The 20,826-nt window shown below is 41.8% G+C and overlaps 1 protein-coding gene across 3 annotated transcripts in view; it reads right to left on the bottom strand.

Annotated features, from left to right (window-relative positions):
* Positions 1–20,826, bottom strand: part of dyrk1b (dual-specificity tyrosine-(Y)-phosphorylation regulated kinase 1B) — a 53,834-nt gene that overhangs the window by 25,293 nt on the left and 7,715 nt on the right. Inside the window, exon 1 of one of the 3 annotated variants that reach the window (XM_054780753.1) lies at positions 3,952–5,947. The exons of the other annotated variants lie outside the window; for them this stretch is intronic. Within the exon in view, the coding sequence (XP_054636728.1) occupies positions 3,952–4,054 (103 nt within the window). The 5' untranslated portion in view covers positions 4,055–5,947. Of the gene's footprint in view, positions 1–3,951; positions 5,948–20,826 lie in introns of those variants that run through there. 3 annotated transcript variants of the gene reach the window in all.

Here is a 20,826-nt window from a genome sequence, read left to right as displayed (position 1 = left end):
TCCACATGCCGCTCATCACAGAGCACTACACATTCACCTCAGTCCAGTGTGATGCATGCCATGCACCACTGGACTTCGTTGTAGGCTGCAACTGCTATAATGATTGCCATCTATTCAACAACTTGTATGTAGTGTGTTACGTTACATTTTAGACCAGGTGTGTCCAAACCTTTTTCCCACAAGGGCCACAGAGTGAAAAATTATGTTTGGTATTTATAAAGCAACACATGTTGATATACCAAGACGTTATAGACAGTATATATTATTTTATTTATTTCAAAAAGAAAACTGCCACACAGTGGTTTAGTGGTTAGCATGTTGGCCACACTTCAGGAGATGCGGGTTCGAATCTCCGCTTGGGCATCTCTGTGTGGAGTTTGCATGTTCCCTGTGTGTGCGTGGGTTTTTGCCAGGTACTCCAGTTTCCTCCTACATTCCAACAACATGCATGTTAGGTTACATTTGTGGACTATAAATTGTCCATAGGTGTGAATATGGCACTTGGCGGAGGTCTGCACTCTTAGAGTGCTTCTCTAGTTTCTCATAATAACACTTTTTTACTCATAATAAGTACTCATAAGTATTTTTTCTTCAGTATTTCAACTAAAATGACCTTACTTTTCCTTATAATATTACATTATTCTCATCAAAATATGACTTTTTCTCATTACATAACTTTTTCCTGTTAATATTTGCCCTAATCCTTGTAAAATTACTACTGATTTTTCAGTTTTGCCTTTATTTTGTTTTCTTGTTAAATAAATGATATTTTTAGACTGTGCTGGGTCGATTAAAAAAAATTAATCACGGGCCCCAAACACTTTGGGCACCCCTGTTTTAGCCCATACCAACTGCGTTACGTACACCACCTGCAGCTCTGATGCAAGTAATTTTAGGGAAATACGAAATACAGTAATCCCTCACCACTTCACGCTTCAAATTTTGCGGCGTCACTCTATTACAGTTTTTCCAAACTATATTAAGTAATAAATAAATCATGCCTTTTTGTCTTTTTCAATGAAGCTTCATAAGGCCAGGCTTCAACATCTTCAACATTGTCCCGAGGATGGAATTGGTAGCCTTGCCATTGCTTATCAGTCAGATAGAAGCCAAAAAAACAGTATTGGATTATAGCAACCTACATCTAAAATCACCGATACTGGCACTCCGATACAAGCAGTCCCTTCCAGACTCCGCGCCAGTACTTCTATTCAGTACACACAACCCACGTGTTCACAACAACAGCGTGTGCTATCGTGTTTAGCAAGAAGTAGGAGTAACATCCGCACTGTGGCTGTGTTTTTCGTTGAAGACATTGCAGGTGACAGCAAAACTTGTCATGCACAAGTCTCCCGTGGCGGCACAGAACCGGGGGAGTTTAATACGACCAACCTCATCGCGCATTTGAAGCAGCAGCATGCGAGGAAACTCCCACGGGAAGGCCAAAAGTCCCACGGGCAGTTTACATGCAGTCAATATTCAGGTTAAGGTCAATATCCCGGTTTCTGAAACATTTGGAATAACCTGTTTACATGCATCACGTGAAAAAAAAACCCAACAACATCTCGACGCACTGAAAACATCATGACGCAATGTTCGTCATTTCCGCTTCTTCTTCCTGGATCCAAAAACAACAACAGTGCGGGACCAAAAGCAGTCGCCTTTGCTTGCACTTTGGTGCTAGTACTGACCCATCACCAGTACTTGACACAATCAATGGAAGACGAGAATGTGAAGAAATAGGAAATGGAGGCAGAGCTGTGCCATCCATATTCAAGATTCAAGAGTTTTATTGTCATATGCATAGTAAAACAGGCAGTTATACTATGCAATGAAATTCTTATTCTGTTCATCCATGCTACCCGTTTCCACCAGAGCCCCCCAGACACTTTGGATGAAGGTGTGTTCATACAAAGGCCAGCTTTGCGTAACTTAGGCCTGTCACAATTCCAAATTTTGCTGGCCGATCATTGCGCTACAATTTATCGTCAATATTTAATATTATTGGCAACATTTTTTGAGACAATTTTTTTCATAAATTACTGTCATGAGAGGTGTAATTCACAATTGAACCACTAGATGGTACTCAACTATAGTGTACAGTGTACCTGTGTGAGCCACTAGTTTGACACAGAAGTGTCATGCGCTCAACGTGTTCATTCTGTTTAAAACCCAAATATGCCCACACTGGGGTTGTGGCATTCGCCTCAAAACCTTTGCTTTTGTTCCGTCATTCATGTGTATGCTGGCTAACACAGCTAAGTGCACCTCAGGGAGTAGGGTAGCAGCTAGTAGCCAGTAGGCTCGCCTCCAGAAAGAGGCTGAATGAGAGGGTTCACTCTCTCCATTCATTCCACTATAGAACCAATGCACACAGACAGATGCAGAGTGAACCCTCGTCATCCAGCCTGTGTAGCACAGAGAGACGAGCAGACACAATCATCAATTATTGACGTTTTTTTTTTTAATCCTTCAATCAATCAATCTATTTTTCGATTATCGTGACAGGCCTACCGTAACTTCTCGCTCACCTTCTGATAGATTTGGCCATGACGGTACTTTCTAATGTTCCTGTCTTTCACCACACTAACAAGGTCGATTGTTTCCTCCTCGCTCCAAAACATTCTACGCTACTAAACAAGTGGTTAAAATAGTTGTCCCAGGACACCCCTACTTATTTAGGGCTATACCTTCCTCGTTAATGGGAATGCAGACAGAATCGCTGAATTGGCCTATAAAAAACAGAAACTACTGTTGAACGCGAAATGTTTGAAGAAATTGACATAATGGGAATGAAATGTCATCGTGAGGAAAAGGAGCGTGTGTGTGGGGAGGTATTTCCTTGGCGGACCGCTGAATCGTGGCAGAATCTAACACTCAATAACACGAGCCCGCCCCCTCCCAAACTAAACAAGATGGAGACCTAAAACATTGGCGGAAACACTTGAAAATTGCTCTCTTACGAAGAGTGAATGGAAGCTAGCAGGGTTAGCTTAGTTTACCAGAGAATGCGAGTGGAGAACGTGCCTGTGCGACTCAGGACGCATGAGTGTGTGTTTTACTGCTTGTTAATGCAATCGAGCGTCTTACGATACCCGCTGATGTCGTGCAAGTTCTGAGTTAAATAAGGAAGCGAGGCACGTTTATTCTTGCTCCCAGCTCGTCTTAACTGTCAAGAGACATTCTCAACACATTTCCGACCTTCAAAATAAGAGCAGTTTGTCGGGGATTTTGTTTATGCAGAGGCCGACATCCCATCAGAAAAGTTGGCCAAGCTTCAACCGTTTCTGAAATGCTGGGCAAAATTGGCCAATGATGTACTGTAACAATAAATGAAAGGATTTTTGCGTTTACTTAACAGACATTTCATTTACTACCACAAAAGTACACACTCTATGCTGGTCAAAGAAGTGTAAAACATTTTTAAAAAACGGAAAAAAATGAATTTTGGGGGGGGGGGGAGGAAATAAAACGGATTTCATAGGACCCTACAAATTATGCAAATTATTATTATGATAGATCGCAGCCCTGTGGGAAACAACGCTGTTAGTGAATTGTGAACGTGCAACATGAAATGAAGATTTTGTTCATGTTCTAACAAGAACACACCAGCGCACAAGTCTTTGACCACTAGTGAGCGTTTTTACAGGATGCTCCCACATCCCGTGTTTGGCACAGGAAGTAACTCAAACCTTTTGTTTCGTGTTGCAAATACCGGCAACATAAACCCCTTTGGCTTCGGAAAGCCACGCACGTGTGCTGAGACAGGCTGACACACAGCGGCGCTGCAACATGTTGCACACGCACACACACACAATCTGTGCAATACATTTAAGTCACTACAATTAAACTAAGCATACCAACCCTTATCTGCATGCACACCGGCGAGCAGAAACATATGTATCGCTTTGTTGGTGTTCACGAAAAGTGTGTGTATGTGTGAGGACTGACTTTTATTGTCGCGATGCAGGGCAGAGGTGATCCAGGGTTGTGATTGGACCATCCTGCAAGGGGGCACAGTCTTGTCCTCCACAGATGATGATGTGATCACCATGGAAACGCTTGGCAAAACGGTCAACCCAGAAGGGAAACCCAAATCAATCAAATAATTTCGCAGGCGGGGCAACCTCTGCGGTTGTGTGGTTGGAGTGGGCGGGGGGGCTTAGGTAACCTTCATGAGGTGTGTGTTCGATCCCAGAGTTTGCTCCGACAGTTTCCCCGAGTGACTCGGTCAGTCTGGAAAAAGGTGGGAAACGAGCGATCCAATCAAAAGGCACCGTCTTCTCTAGCTTGTTTTCCTTGTTAGTGTTGTTTCTAAGGCAACCAACTGGTGTACAGGCAGCTTGTATATCTTCAGTAAAAATATAAAGAACGTTAGGAGTTACACTATAGATATAGAGCTCTCATTCTATTTAGATTCTGTTCCATTGTGGTGGGGGAAAGGAGGTGAATAGAATTTTTGGTTCATCGTTTCTTTGAGATGGAGGTTTGAAGTGCTCCAGATTGCTGGTGACCTTTATTTTCAGTAGACGAAAGCAGGTCCGTCTAACTCACTGTCAAGGATCTCAATGGCGCGTGAACTTTGTCCAGGGTAGCGTTAACCCCATACTTTACGTGTACTCAACAATGGTTTGTTTAGTCCAGTGCAGCCTTCAGCAACAACATCCAGGACAAGCTGCTCACACTAACGAGTCCGACTTTTTGACTTCCTCTCAGTCGTCTTGTAGAACTAGTTGCAAGTCACTGGAACAAAGCCCACCCGGCATGCTGCTAGGTGGGCGGATGGAAGGGGTGGACGACAAGGAGGGGAGTTGAATTTCTAGCTTTCTGCTTTTACCCCATCCCTCCTGTTAAAAATAGGTCCAGATGCTTCCTGGGGGCCTGGGCACCGGTCAGTGTAGGACTAGTGTGGAGACAGAGGCTATATCTCAAAAGATTAGCAATGTCACACCAGCAGTCTTTTGTGCACCTGGCCACACAGGGACGTGGCTAACCTCAGTCAAAATAAGCCTCTCAATACCACCAGAGAATAAAGAAACCCCCCAACAATAAGGTCTGCTTGCACGATAAACAACAAGATAAGCAGAGTTCCAAGAAAAGTTCCATACAGAGAATATCCACACTGGAACGGACGAGGTGTGATCCACAGAGGAGGATGACAGTATTTGGGTTACATGTCCTGCGTTGTTTCCAATTTGTCGCCAGGGCAATAACTCCACGAAGATGCAAGCCTCTTGAGGTAATATCACAAGCAAACGCGACGTCTCCAAGAATCCCAAACTCGCCTTCAAGTCCACCAAATGCAGTCAAGTTCCTGAGTTTGTTGTCAAGATGCCCAGAATGGCTCCTTGGCGAGCCTCCTCTTTCCTCCGCTTCGGCTCTCGTCTCCTTCACTTAATGTCCTCCTTGGCACGTCGGCGTGCCCTTCTCGCTATGAAGGAAGGTTGTTGGTGTACTTTCAAGGTGGAAAGGGCAGTTTGGCGTCATGTTTGTCGCCCGTTTCCCGTTCAGTGTTTCTCCGTTATACGGAATCTGTGCTCTTCTCCCACATTGCTCCCCGCCCTGCGATTGGGGCTGTACCATAGTCATGGCGGCGGCGGGGGTCGGGGGGTAGTCGCAGTAGCCTCCCTTTCACAACGTCATAAATCGCTGCTTTTATCCGTTACACCGTTTGACGCAACTGACTTTGAGTATTCTGCGAGGTTTATTACAGCGAGCTCCAAGCGGGCTGCATTCAAACTGCACTTGGGTGAGTGGGACAAAAACCGCCCCTCTTTGTCACAAGTAGTCTCTTCCAAATAGACCTCTCCCGTCCTGTCCATTTATAGTAACAACGGGGTATATTTACTGGAACTTTATATTCACACATGTCACAATTATCAAGAATAACCCCCACTTGCCATAAGTCTACTCATATTGCTACTTATTAAAATGCATTATGTTATTTAAAATGGAGCTCAGCATAAAACGAAACAATGTCACTAGTTTTTTTCAACTTTATAATGCACCGTCACATTAATGAAACCTTTTGTGAATGAATAAAAATAAACGTTTGGCCCCTCGGGATCATTTTCTTGTTTTTTTTTTTTTTCATTCCAGTCTTGTCAAATGTTTCTACTTCTCTGTGCTGAGAGCAGCCTCTCCCTCCCTCACACAGCACGCACCCTTGTACAGGCGCTGTTGCTACCCGAATGCCCTGGCAGCTGCAACCTCATTGGCTGGCTAAAGTGTAGTCCCCGACTCTGATTGGACGGCGAGTCAGCCTGTGGGAGGAGCCCTTGGCTCAGTTTCCCAGTGTCTCTTCAAACGGCTCGATGCAGGAGTGACGCGGAAATAGTTGGAGGATGTCAGGTAGAAATGGAAAGAGGGTTTGGGGGTGGGGACACAGTTGGGGAGCACGGAGAAGAGCGGGCCAAAGGGCTTCGACTGCGATGTGACTTCCCCTCCTCACAAACCAGCCAAAGCTAAAAGTTGTTCCTGTTGCTATCCGAGCATTCCGGCTAAATCAGGCACAATGCTGCCTGGGAACAGCACACAGTCAGAAACCAGCTGACAGCTTCAGGGGGAAATTCACCCTCAAATATATACATGGAGTTACCGTTAGTTGCTAATTAGCCACCTGGATGGCCTGTTTTATCTTTACCCATGTCATTCAAATGATCATTTGATGGTACTGTAATAATAATAAATAGAATGCACACGTCACCCAAATGACTAAACTATTCCGACAGTGTCAACTGAAAAACCATTTATCAAATGACTTTTAGCTCCAGTTCCTTCTGGAAGCAGCTCAACCTGCAAGGCCCCGAGACCTTCCAACCCTTGCACTGACAAACAGCTGACCAGCCACGGCTAAATAAAGACGGCATGGCCTAATAACGTGCTATAATTACACAGATCACATTTAAAGGGATCCTCCTCATAAAGACTCGTCAACAAGCAGGAAGCAACACCAAATGGATGGCGATAGTGCAAAGCATCAGCTGAAGCGACAGTGGCAATCACAAGCAGATAAGCGTGCTTATGAAATACCAGAATCTACCAGTGATAGGATAAGACTAGTCAGACTGGTCACACACACTTCCATAGTTAGACAACAGTTATAATTAACATGGTTACGTTACTCTCATGTCACAATTCAAATACATTTTGTTACAATGAACTGAGGGAGGTTCTTTCATGGGAAAAAATATTCATATTGTAAACTCATGCCTCAACATTGAAAACACAAACAAACTGCGACACACGGTATAATACATGGATTTATGTACAGTATTTGATTTTTGCTATGCATAAATTACAAGCGCTGTAATTACTATTTTACACACAGTACTATCAATACCCAGTGTATCGGAATGATACAAGCATGATGAGAGCGAGTTTTTTTTTAGTTCTCTTCTATGTTTATTTTCATTGAGTGTTTTTTGTTTTATTGTCCATATTGTTATAATTATATATAGTTTACAAACTCAGGGAATACATTGTTGGACACAGGATGGCACAAAGAGCCAATAATAGTCTTTTATCATTTTGCTCTAGTGACTGTATAATGCTCAAACCAATGTATGTATAAAAGGAGATACTGTTTTACATATTGCTCACAAATAAGCTTGTTGATAAAAATATTTGTCTAAATTCTTTATGCTGTGTTTTATTCAGATTATAATCACAATCAAGAAATGAAAGGAAAACTCGGGTCGATACCAAAATTTGCAGTATCACCCACTCCGAGTGTTGCTTGCCGTGTGGCGTTGCCAGCTTTATCTTAGCCTTTGTTGGCCTATTCATATATTCATATGTGCATATTCAGCTGAGTGGTGGCAGCTTAACGGTGATTTCATACACTGTACACCGTATTCAATGAGCAATGTATGCCATGAATGACACAGGAAGGAGATGGAAGGGATCTTGTTGTTGTAATTTGGCATCAAAACGCAATTCCAAAAATGAAAAGTCAGTTGAAGCATGTCTCATAGTGATGACACAAATGGGGTAAAGGTTTCTTCCTGTGATCAGCTGAGCTGTGCAATAATAGTTTACATGACCACATTTACAAGTAAAAAAAAATCCTGCTTTCCTTCCCTGGGATAGTGTCTTGTACTAAATGACGCTCAGCTGTACTAACCATCAGACAGCAAGAGATTACAACAGTACTGTGAGGAGACAAGCAGACTCTGACGCTCACGTGCCTTGCAGCAAATTTCCACCCGGCAACTATACGCTGTGCCATGGCAACAGCGCTGCCATTGGTCCCCGGTGCGTTTTCAAATGACCAATGGGATGGCCAGCAGCGGGTGATGCTTGTTGCTAGGTAAACACGATGCAGAGGAAAGATAGAGGAGCGAAATTACCATGCTGCTACTGCAGGGCGCTTTCAGAGAGCAATGGAGGAGCGCTTTACCCTCGCATATATCCTCCTCTTTCTCAGCACTTGGCGGTGCCAGAGAGACAAAAACAAAAGTGGATGTATGACACAGGCATAGAGGAATAAAATATATGACGAGTTCAAATCCTCGGGGGGTTTGTGCTTGTGATGCATGAATAGCAGCGGTCTTTGCGGTTCTCTCAATTAGTGAACAACACAAGTCACTCTTTTATTACAATGATGGTTTCGGAGGAGATATACTCATGAATGATATATATGAATGATTTAACATATTCAAACAAATGAGCAGAATATAACAGAAACATTTTGCATCTTTCTATAGTTAGCTCTCTAAAACCGTTTTTGGTTGCCAGAACCTTCTGAGAACATTACCTTTTTTTTTAAACGGAAAGGTTGTTTTTTGGTTTAGTTTTGATTATCTGTTGGTTTGGCAAGTTTTATTTACATTCTCTAAACGTTTTGTTCCCTTAACCATGAATGAATGTTACCTTGTGGTGAAACAGTGTTCCCTCGTTTCTGGTGGGTGGGGGGTAGGTTCCCAAAATAGGCCGCAGTAAGTGAGATCCGCCAAGTAGCCAACTTTATTTTTTTTTTTACAATGATTACATATGTTTTAAGTCACCATACACTTTATACACTTTTCTCAGACAACATTTTCTGACATTTCGCTCTTGTTTAAACACTATAAGTTCAAACCTTTGTTTGAATTTTAATGCCCAACCTACAAGGTTGGACACAAGAAATTATTAACTGACTCAAGCGTATTTCACTCCTCGGACTGTGCCTGACTCTTCCTGGCGCCGCTCCGGTGAAGCGTTTTTGTATCCTTGTTAAAACATATTGTTGCTGTATCCTTGTCCTCCTCCTCCTCCTCCTCCAACTGAAGATTCATTTATTCTCTAATGGCGCCCTACAGCTGCGTAACGTCTGCGTTCCTTCAGCATGTCCACAAGTCCCAACTTTTTGTGTGCATCATCCTCTGCCTTTTGGGTGAGTTGACAGAGTTCACAGTGTCTGCGAGCTATTTGCTAGCAATCAGACAACAGGAAAAATGGCACAAAGGAGATTGATTGACAATGTTTTGCAGCCAATCAGGACACAGAAGACAATGGGTGGGTTCTCCCTTAGCCAACAAGGACGCAGAACACAATGGGCGGGCCTTTGATCCGGAAAGCCGAACAAGTTATCGGCACTCAGTTGGAGGCGTTTGTAACAGTGAGAGACAGGAGGACACTGGACAAACTGCTCTCCATTATGGACAACCCCACCCACCCGCTCCATCGGACAACAGAGGGGCAGCTAAGCTCATCCTCCAACAGACTCCTCCAGTTACGTTCCCACAGTAAACGCTACAGGACTTCATTTATTCCACAAGCCATCCAGCTCTACAATACCTCACCTGCCTGTAAAAGGTACTTCACAACATTATTCCGCTGTACTGTCTGCACTCCCTTATATAAAGTGTAGATTTACTCATATTTACCATATTTCTACACACTATTTGTAAATATGCAAATCTTGTTGCTCTTCTAATCTTTTTATGTTATTATATTTTATTCATATTCCATTGCAATTTATTTAAGTGGTTATCTTTTTCTTCTGCAATTGAGCTACTGTAACCAAGCAATTTCCCTTGTGGATCAATAAAGTCTGTCTCAGTCTAAGTTCTCCCTTAGCCAATCAGAAAGCAGAACACAAGGTGCATTCATACGCTGTAAAAAAAAAAAAAAGCACAAAAAACGCAGCAAAAGGTGAACCGCGGGAACAGTGTATTGACAATGTATTGTAATGTGTTGACAATCCCCCACAACGTTTAAAACAATTATCTTGGTATTACAAAAGGATTACTTGTACCTGTATGCGCATGGGCATATTGTCAGTCATGAATGGACAGAACAGGCTTGCTTGGCAGGACTTTAAAGTTTACTGCAACGTGTAGCATAAAAAATACAAATAATAGATAAATAACAACAATGCAAGGCAATAAAAAATATACACGTAAAATACAAATGATTTATCTGAGACCATATCCAAACAAAAGTAATTAACACGGCATTTCTACTGGCCTTAGGTCATATCTACATGAAACATATACGGCTTTTCTACAAATATCTAAATACAGTACATTGGGAATGTAACGTTATGAAAAATGATCATTACTATCAGGGTATTGTTGAATGCGCTCAAAATGCTTAAAAAGTACTGATACACACATTGAAGTTGAACAAAGTTTTATTAAAATCAAAAGACAAAGAAACAACACACACAATACACCCAAGCCCAACATTGAAAACTCACTCTTCTGAGGGCTTGCCGCTTATAGCGCTCAAAAGGGCATGTGACCGCGCAGTGCATTGTGGGCCGCGGGCGCCATTTTTGAGAGCAGGAGCTTATGCTTACATCAGAGGTGGTGCTTTGAGAGACACACACACACAACGTAGCTGACAGGCTGCTACGTGAGCAGAAATGAGCAGTGTCACTGGTCTGTGAGTTATCCAAGTGCGGTTATCAATCCCGCTTTTACCATCATTTTTTATTTAAAACGGTAATACTAACTGTCAGGAACTTTACCGCGGTTAATCACTAATGCCGGTAATCGTGACATCCTTAAATTACATCAACATAACATCACAAACATTGGCTTCTTCTTCATGTAGACAGTGACAATGGATCCCGCTGGGTACCCTCCAATGACCTACGTCCCCGTCCACACGGAAACGTTCCTGGGAGTTTATTTTTACACTAACCGAGGTTCCACTGAATGTCCTTACTGCTGGATAACATACATGAAGATGCTTGTTCAGTGAGTTTTAGGCCCGGGCACACTGAAACGTTCCTGTGATTTTTCTTCTGCAAGTTGAAAAAAAATTGAGTCCACACTGTGTCGGATTAGTAAATAGTTGCATCCAGACGGGAAAGGATCACTGGGTAAAAAGGACGTACTACACAAAAGGAACGCATGTGCACAAGTCCGTTGTCTTCCACTTTCCAAGGCTGGTCTAGACTTAGGACAATGTGGAATTACTCCTATGAGTCATTTTGGAGAATAAGACAAGAAAGTATCAGGAGAATGTCGACCGGGGTGAGTCATGTCCGTCGAAATATTCAGATATTATGATGGCTTGTCATCACGGGTCGGTGAAGTCATCATCGTCATAAAGCAGCGTATTGCTTGTCTATGCAGAAATGACAAATCACTCTGGAAGCCGTTTTCAAAAGATACCAATGAGGTCTCCCAGACGTTTCTGTGTGGATGAAAGGCTGGAACCATAAAACACTATGCGGTTTTGACCTGTGGATAGCCCCTAAGATACAGTAATGTGTCGCCATGATCAGTGGGTACCGTGCCAGCGCTTGGTTTTAAGGTTGCAGTTGGGTACAATAAGTGACATACAACTGCTTAACGTTTGTGTAAACACACAACATCATTTTTAAAATGCAACATAAAAACCTGCAAACTGCTAGCAGGATGGTAAGAGATTGTGAATGATTGTTTTCTGTGTAGGAAAGTTTCTTATTTGTTGAAATGTAGCCCCTAATGAATAGTAGATGGTGTTATCCACCTGTCTGTGTCCGTTTACGTATTTCACCGGGAAAGCCAAGTGCTCCCAAACAGGAGACTTTAACCACAGAAGCTCTGGATTCTCCGTGACACTAAAGCTAACCATGACTCCTGCTAGCCAAAGACTGGACTGCGCCGGATTTGTTTACAGAGCAGACGCCATAAACACTTCCCTCACTTTTAATGTGTACCATGTGAGAAATTTCTATGTATCTGTGCTGCAACTACGGCTAAATATTGATATTTCTATGAACAGACAATTGATTGACTGATTGTTTCTTTATTTCTAACCACACAAAATAAACACACATTGTACATTTCTGTACACGCTGCACCCACACTGGGGAGAGTAAAGAAGAAATAAATAAATATATGTGTATATACTGTATATACACATACACACATATATATACAGTACACACACACACACACACACACACACACATACCAAAATATCAAATACACATATAAATACACATATAAACAGAAAAGAATTCAATTTGTACAACACTTAACACAAGTTCCACATTTCTCAAGCAATTCAAAGCATTCCAACACAAAAACATTCACCTCATTCAAGACATTGGAACTAACCATTGTCCACATCACAAAATTCACACTTTTCTCAAAATGTGGACCGCAAGAACTGGAGCCAAAGTTAAGTTCTCAGCCGTAATGCGGACATAATAATGGCAAAAGCAGCGCAGCACACACAGAAAACAGATATAAATAAAAAGAAGACTAAAAAGAATGTATGAATGTAAAAAACAGCTGAGAATACAATTGAAAAATGTACGTGTCTACATGTATATGCATATACAGTGGTTGGCCTATTTTTACCGTAAAAAAGGTATGCAAAAGGTCTGCCTCGGTTCATGTACATTTTCTGGTTAGCATACAATATGGCACACGTCTTTTCGTGTTAATAGACTGCCTGAGTCCAACTCTGTTCAGAATGTATTTTTATCACAAAACATTCTTGTTAGCAGCCTGTTTGTGTTAGCATGGAAAATGGAAGCGGAAGTCATTGTCCCGCCCCAGCTCTGTCGCCTGTCTATGCCGCCGTCAGCGGTTGACTGTAGTTTTCTGCTGACTAACTAACGCAGGTATGCCACAAGTCTCTGCTTTGCCTATTGATCACGGTTGCAAGATAACTCAAAGTAGAAGAAATAACTCACAGCAAAACACAAAGGTGGTGTCCATCTCTGCTCGTAAATGTCCATTTATCCCTTTCATCCATCATTTATACTGTATGTATTTATATGCATTTTCAAATGCTGCATGTAAAATTATTATTGTCAAACTATAAAAAATGGTTTGGTGTTAACATTTTTGGGTGTCCGGAATGGATGAATTGAATTTACATTATTTCTTAAGGGAAAAATTGATTATAATAAGTTGTACTTGGTTCCAGTGAGGGTTGCGCTCCACCACGGCTGCCCTTTGTCACCAATTCTGTTCATTACTTTTATAAACAAAATTTCTAGGCGCAGCCACGGCGTTGAGGGGATCCGGTTTGGTGGCTGCAAGATTGGGTCTCTGCTTTTTGCAGATGATGTGGTCATGCTAGCTTCATAGGGCCATGATTTTCAACTCTCACTGGATCGGTTCACAGCTGAGTGTGAAGCGGCTGGGATGAGAATCAGCACTTCAAAGTCTGAGTCCGGAAAAGGGTGGAGTGCCATCTCTGGGTAAGGGATGAGATCCTGCCCCAAGTGGAGGAGTTTAAGTACTTCAGGGTCTTGCTCACGAGAGAGGGAAGGATGGAACGTGAGATGAACAGGAGGATTGGTGCGGCGCCTGCAATGATGCGGACTCTGCATCGGTCCGTTGTGGATGAAGAAGGAGCCGAACCAAAAGACAAAGCTCTCAATTTACCTGTTGATCTACGTTCCTACCCTCACCTACAGTCATGAGCTTTGGGTCGTGACCGAAAGGACAAGATCGCGGATACAAACAACCAAAATGAGTTTCCTCTGTAAGGTGGCTGGACACTCCCTTAGCAATGGGGGGAGAAGCACTGTCTTCCGGGAGAAACAAGAGTGGAAGCGCTGCTCCTCTTTATTGAGAGAAGCCAGATGAGGTGGCTTGGGAATCTGGTCGTGATGCCTCCCGGACACCTCCCTGGGGAGATGTTCAGGGCATGTCCAACAGGTAGGAGGCCTTGGGGAAGACCCAGGACACGTTGGTGAGACAATGTCAGTCAACTGGCCTGGAAACACCTCAGGATCTGCCGGGAGGAGCTGGACAATGTAGACAGGGAGAGGGAAGTCTGGGATTCTCTGCTTAGACTGCTGCCCCCCCCGACTCGACCTCAGATAAGTGGAAGAAGACGGATGAATGGATGGATGAAAAAATTGATTTGGTTAGAATATGTTTCAGTTTGAGTCGGACTTTCTGGAACGGATTAATGACACTAACTGAAGTTAGTGTTGTTAGTGACGATTAGTGTCCATCTTTCCTCCATCTCCTGTCGTTCTCCTTCCTCCGAGTGAGGAGTTTGATGGTACGGGGAACAAAGGAGTTTTTAATTCTGTTGGTGTTGCTACCAGGGAGGAGCCAACTCTGTGCACTGATGACAGCGTGTAGAGGGTGGTTGGCATCGTCAATGATCTCTCTGCAACCATCACCAGGGAGTGCAGCTTCATGCCAATCACAGAACTAGACTTCCTTATTAGCCTGAAGGAGTACTTCTGGGGGGTGCTGCCTCCTCTGCGGACTACAGTGTAGAAGAGCACACTGGCAACAACACACAAGTAAAACATCTGCAGGACTTTCCTAAACGGCCGCAGTCTCTGAAGTTCTCTGGCCCCTCCTGTATAGATGGCCTGTGTTGTTTGACTAGTGTAGCTTAACGTCCAGCCACAGCTGAAGGTACTTTTAGGTGCTAACTACCCACATAGAAGGTGACTTGCCAATATAAAAGAGAATCAAAATGCTGCAGCTTGCTGATGTTGATAAACTAGTCCATGCCTTTGTAACCTCCAGGCTGGACTGATGTAACACTCTACTAAGAGGTTGCTCAAGCAAGTCTGTAAAAACCCTTCTTCTAACCAAAACCAGGAGAAGATTTCTCCTGTACTCGCTTTGTTGTCCGTCGACTCTGTTTTCAGTGCTTTGGTCGGTGCATGTGTTCAGACTTTACAGGCGTAAGTGAGATCCAACCACGTGGCATTGGTGTGGAAGTTGCTTACGAACAAAGACAAAGAAAAATGCAAAAGTGGTAGTTTAGTAGTGGTAGATGAACGGACAGACAGACAAACACATGAAACCAATATCACAAGTGCCTGAGAATATTCTCATTCATCCAGGTCACGTTTCCATGCACTAAATTAATTAGATTACTGAAATCATTTGGTTTCTCAGTTTTTCACACCTCAGTGTGACGTCCCTGTTTATTAGCATTATAGCCACTGTTTAATGGCCATACGCTGTGTGCCTCCCAAAATTGTTCCTTTCAGTGTGAGTAAAAGTTTGGTTTCTCCGGTGGATCTGTTACATCACATATAAACAAAGCCTCTCGGCAAAAGTGTTGCCAGATTCACCTATTAGAAGCGGCTTTGAGCTTGTTTTTTTGGAAAGATGCTTGCAAATTCCCAAGTTTCTTGTTGTTTTGGGCTTGTTTGCAGAAAGTGATGGCTACTTTTTTACATCACCAACTACGACCGTTCACCTTCCTCCATTCATATGTACTAGGAATGTCCTGATCCAATCTTCAGAATCGGGATCGACTGCCGATCCACTGCATTTTGAAGAACGGATAATATCGGCTTGTGCCACCAGATTGGGCCGATCCGGTTGTCGTATCACGTTGGTAACTCTGGGGCACACTCCAACACGGTAGGTGCAGTAATGCAGCCAGGGAGACTCACGCCACCCGCAAGAAGAAGAAAACCAACACCACCATGCAGACATGTTCATGATGTACCGTGGTGATTTTTTTTCACGTTGAACATCGGATATTCAGCTCCATAGCTACAGCGGTAGGTCCCCCTCACTGTGCCCGGACTGCTGTGTGGGAGCTTGCACGCAAGGGCGAGTAATGGTCTCGTCTTGGCCACCCCAATGAAAAATTTCTGGCTCCGCCACTGCTCGCACAGGAAGTGCTGCTCTAATCGCTGGTTGTTTATACCACGGACTGTCAATAAATGACTATTGTGCTGAAGAGAGTTGTGGAAAAAAAAACCTCATGTATTCTAAATCACACCACAAATTGATCTATAACCATGTCAAATGATAGTCCTACCCTAAAATTATTTTGCACGCCCATTTTTTTCAATTTAATCTTTTACTGGATTAAGGAGCTGACTCACAGAGGTTTGTTACAAAAGCCAAACAATATTGTTGGTCATGCTGTGGAATAAAAACATACATTCAGCAATAAAAATTAGGTTGCATTATTTTTAATGCTTTGAAGAGCTGTTTTCATAACCATATGCAATTCCACAAATTGCAACTTGCTTATTAGCTAATTATTAAAAAAAATAATTACAACATTATTTTTTTTTAAAAGGATCGGTACTGGATCGGCGCGACTATAAAAAAAAAAATCGGATCGGATGCCAAAAAATGTGGATCGAGACATCCTTAATATGTACTGTACTTTGTCTTTAATTGCCGATAGACACAGTTGTCTGTTTTTCTCCACATTAATGAGCTACCTGGGAACAATTTAGAATGTAGTTTAAGTCACATCCACCGAACATACAGACACATATTAGCTTGACCAGCTACTAGCATTGTGCATACAGTGAACATTTAGCAATTTCTACACAATTATGACCCACTTGGCCACAATTACTTCCAGGTAAGATCCTGGAGACTGGCACACGTGCAGAATGCGGACTCGGCTCCGGTAGCACACACATGCAAGACAGAGAACTAGTTTCCAATTGCATAATCTAGCTATGTTAATCTGACTTTTAAAAAGCCAAACACAATCTAATTAAGTTGTTTACATGCATGTTTAAAAGCTAGTTTTACGCCAATTTATGCAATAATTTGTCTTTTTTTAGCGCATGTAAACGTACTGATTGTATTCAAAAAATCGATTCAGTGCCCTGGGAATATCACAAGTGACTTACTGCAAAATGAAACACAACTAATACATGACTAATCAATCTAATACAAGTTTAGATTCAACAGGAAATGCTACCCCAGTCATGGCAAATGATCTTTGGGGTATTTCTGACTCAGTAACGGCATGACTTTTGTCTCGGTGGTTTGACTAGCAACCAGTCCAGGGTGTTGGCCGATACCTGCGACAATGAATACTTTTTGGGCCAGCCTGAAAACCTGGAGAAAACCCATGTCTCACATAAGGATTGTGGATGATGGGAAAAATGCGTGCAGTTTTCTTTTAAGTGCTTCTGGTTTGAACTGTCCTCCGTTTTTCTAAAATTGTTTTGGTTCATGAGTAGAAAAGCACCATAGTTACCAAATGGGACCAGTGGTGGACAACACTTGGAAAACAACATGGACTTTCAGTCTCCTCTTTGAATCATGATAGAAACTCCTTACCTTCCGTATCAGTAATGACAATCAAATGGTCACGTAGTGCAATAAAACAATGGTAGAGGAAGTAACATTAACATATCCAAATGATCTAACGCCTTTTACAGTTTAAGACCAAACTTAAAGGAACTATATATACACACAGTCACTCACACACTCACACACACACACACACACACACACACACACTGTTGCCAGGCGAGACATAGACTTGTTCAGTGGGAGACCCAGAAATAGAGTCCCAGTTAAGACAGGTGGAGGGGCCACATGAAACATCCCCCCCCTTGCCCAAATTACCAGCGCAGAAAGACAGATTTGCAGCCAGCCAAATGAAGTGAAGTCATGCAAGCTGAGAGGTGGACTACGATTTGTGTTTGAATCATGCATCACGTGACAACGTACTTGACATGGCTGACTGTTTATGTGGAACATGTTTACGTGGAACACAGGGGGGTCCAAAGTGTGGCTCGAGGGCCATTTGCGGCCTGCGACTGTTTTTTTTTTATTGGCCAATGGCACATTCTAAAAATATAATTTAACAAGTAAACTAGCAAGAAAAAAAAAAGCAAAAATGAAAAACAGAATAAAGTCAAAAAATTTGTCATCAAACAAGAAAAAGTAGTAATTTTACAAGAATAACATTGTAATATTACAACATTGTAATATTATGGGGAAAAACATTGTCATTTTAGTAGTAAAAATAAATATTACAGAAGTGAAATATGAAAGAAAAAAGATATACCATATATATATTTTAGATATAAAAGATATATATTACATATAATAATGAAAAAAAAATTACAAGAAGAAAGTTGAAGTACTAGGAAAATAAAAAAAAAACAGCAGAAATGGAAAAAAGAGGATGAAGTCAAAATATTATGAGAAGAAAGTTGTATTTCAACGAGGAAGAAAGTTGCACTATTACAAGAATAAACTTGTAATATTATGAAGAAAAATAATGTTATTTTATTTGCATACAGTTGAAATACTAAAAAAAAATATGTTGTTGTTATTTAAGTCATAATATTATGAGAGACAAACAAAACAAAATAAAGCTGTCATTTTTGGAAAATTAGGTTGGGAAAAAGTTATATTATGGGAATGAAGTCAAAATATTATGGGAATAAAGTCCTAATATTACAAGAAGAAAATTTTACAAACATTCTTTAAATAAATCAACAATGGTAATTAATTAAGAAAAAAATGTTGGGAAATTTTGGGAAAAAACCCAGCAAAAATGGGGAAAAAAAGAGCAAAGAGCAAAGTTGATGCAAATAATAAGCTTTTTCACCTATATCACAAAGCTGAGATGCACTTTCTTCTTGAAATATATATAACTTCTTAACATATCTTAATGTGTTGCTTTACTAAATATCAACGTGGCAAAGTTGCATCCTTTCATTTTTCACTATGTGGCCCCCACTGTAAAAAAAAACAAAACGTTTGGACTCCGCTTGTGTAACACAACAATGTCTGGACAACAAACAAGAATACGTGTCCCTGCGATATTAAAACACAGCATGCGTCACTCAGCAATTTATGCATCCATGTGTGCGCTCTTGAGGTCATTTAACACACTTGAATTTCTAGTTTTCAGCATTTACGGAATGTCTCAACATGAATTCAAGGCTGTACTTTCCACCCAGAAAAATATATATACAGTGGTGTGAAATACAGTGGTGTGAAAAAGTGTGAAAAAGTGGTTGCCGCCTTCAGATTTTTTAATTTTTTGCATGTTCGTCACACTTAAATGTTTCAGATCGTCAAACAAATGTAAATATTTGTCAATGACAACACAAATAAACACAAAATGCAGTTTTTAAATTAAACTTTTCATTATTAAGGGAGAAAAAAATCCAAAGCTACAAAGCTACATGGCCCTGTGTGAAAAAGTGTTGTTAAAACATAACTGAGATTAATTGAGATCTATCAGTGTGGAAAAGGTTATAAAACCATTTCTAAAGCTTTGGGACTCCAGCCAACCACAGTGAGAGTCATTATCTACAAATGGCCAAAACATGGAACAGTAGTGAACATTCCCAGGCCAACCAAAATGACCCCAAAACCGCAGCCACGACCCCAGCCGAGAGGTCACAAAAGACCCCACAACAACATCCATAGAACTGCAGGCCTCACTTGCCTCAGTTAAAGTCAGTGTTCATGACTCCACCATAAGAGAGACACTGGGCAAAAACGGCCTGCATGGCAGAGTTCCAAGACCAAAACCACTGCTGAACAAAAAGAACATTAAGGCTCGTCTCCATTTTGTCAGAAAACATCTTGATGATCACCAAGACCTTTGGGAATATACTCTGTGGTCTGACGAGACAAAAGTTGAATTTTTTGGAAAGTGTGTGTCCCATTACATCTGGTGTAAAAGTAATGCCACATTTCATCATAGCAACAGTAAAATATGGTGGTGGTAGTGTGAGGGTCTGGGGCTGTTTTGCTGCTTCGGGACCTGGAAGACTTGCTGTGATGAATGGAAGCATGAATTCTGCTGAAGGAGAATGTCCGACCATCTGTTGGTGACCCCAAGCTGAAAACAACTTGGGTTCTGCAGCAGGACAATGATCCACAACACACCATGAAGTCCACCTCTGAATGGCTGAAGACTTTGGAGTGGCCTAGTCCAAGTCCTGACCTGAATCCTATTGAGATGCTGTGGCATGACCTGACAAAGGTGCTTCATGCTGGAAAACCCTCCAATGTGGCTGAATGACAACAATTCTGCTAAATTCCACCACAGCGCTGTAAGAGACTCATTGCAAGTTATGGCAAACGCAGTTGTTGCTGCTAAGGGTGACCCAACCAGTTATTAGGTTTAGTGGTCAATCAATTTTTCACATGTAGCTTTGGATTTTTTCTCCCTTAATAATAAAAACTTTCATTTAAAAACTGCAGTTGTGTTGTCACTGACTAATATTTAAATTTATTTGAAACATTTAAGTGTGACAGACATGCAAACAAAAAAAAAAAAGAAGACATCAGGGAGGGGTCAAACACTTTAGCACACCACTGTAGCTCCGTCTACACTGCACTAATGTGGCCATGGAATTATATGTGCAACAAATGTGGAATATATGCTGGTACAAATGTCACCATACATTTATTTGTGTACTAGATTTGGCGCTGATTGATTGCAGTCAATGACGAACACATTACAATGGGACTGTGTGTGAATGCAGCTTGTCATTACATCTCTGTACAGCAGGTGGCACAACTCTGCTTCTTTACCACACTACATACGCAGCTGGTCTCGTAGCGAATAAGATGTAGGAGGAGGGATCAGTGTTGCTAGCGAGTAATTAGAGCACTCTGGATACTTGGATACTCTTTATCCAAAAAGCGACTAGTGACAAAT

The sequence above is a fragment of the Dunckerocampus dactyliophorus genome, chromosome 7 (assembly GCF_027744805.1).
Source record: "Dunckerocampus dactyliophorus isolate RoL2022-P2 chromosome 7, RoL_Ddac_1.1, whole genome shotgun sequence".
NCBI lineage: Eukaryota > Metazoa > Chordata > Actinopteri > Syngnathiformes > Syngnathidae > Dunckerocampus > Dunckerocampus dactyliophorus.
Note: the sequence above shows the minus strand (reverse complement) of the source record. Positions and strands in the feature narration are given on the sequence as shown.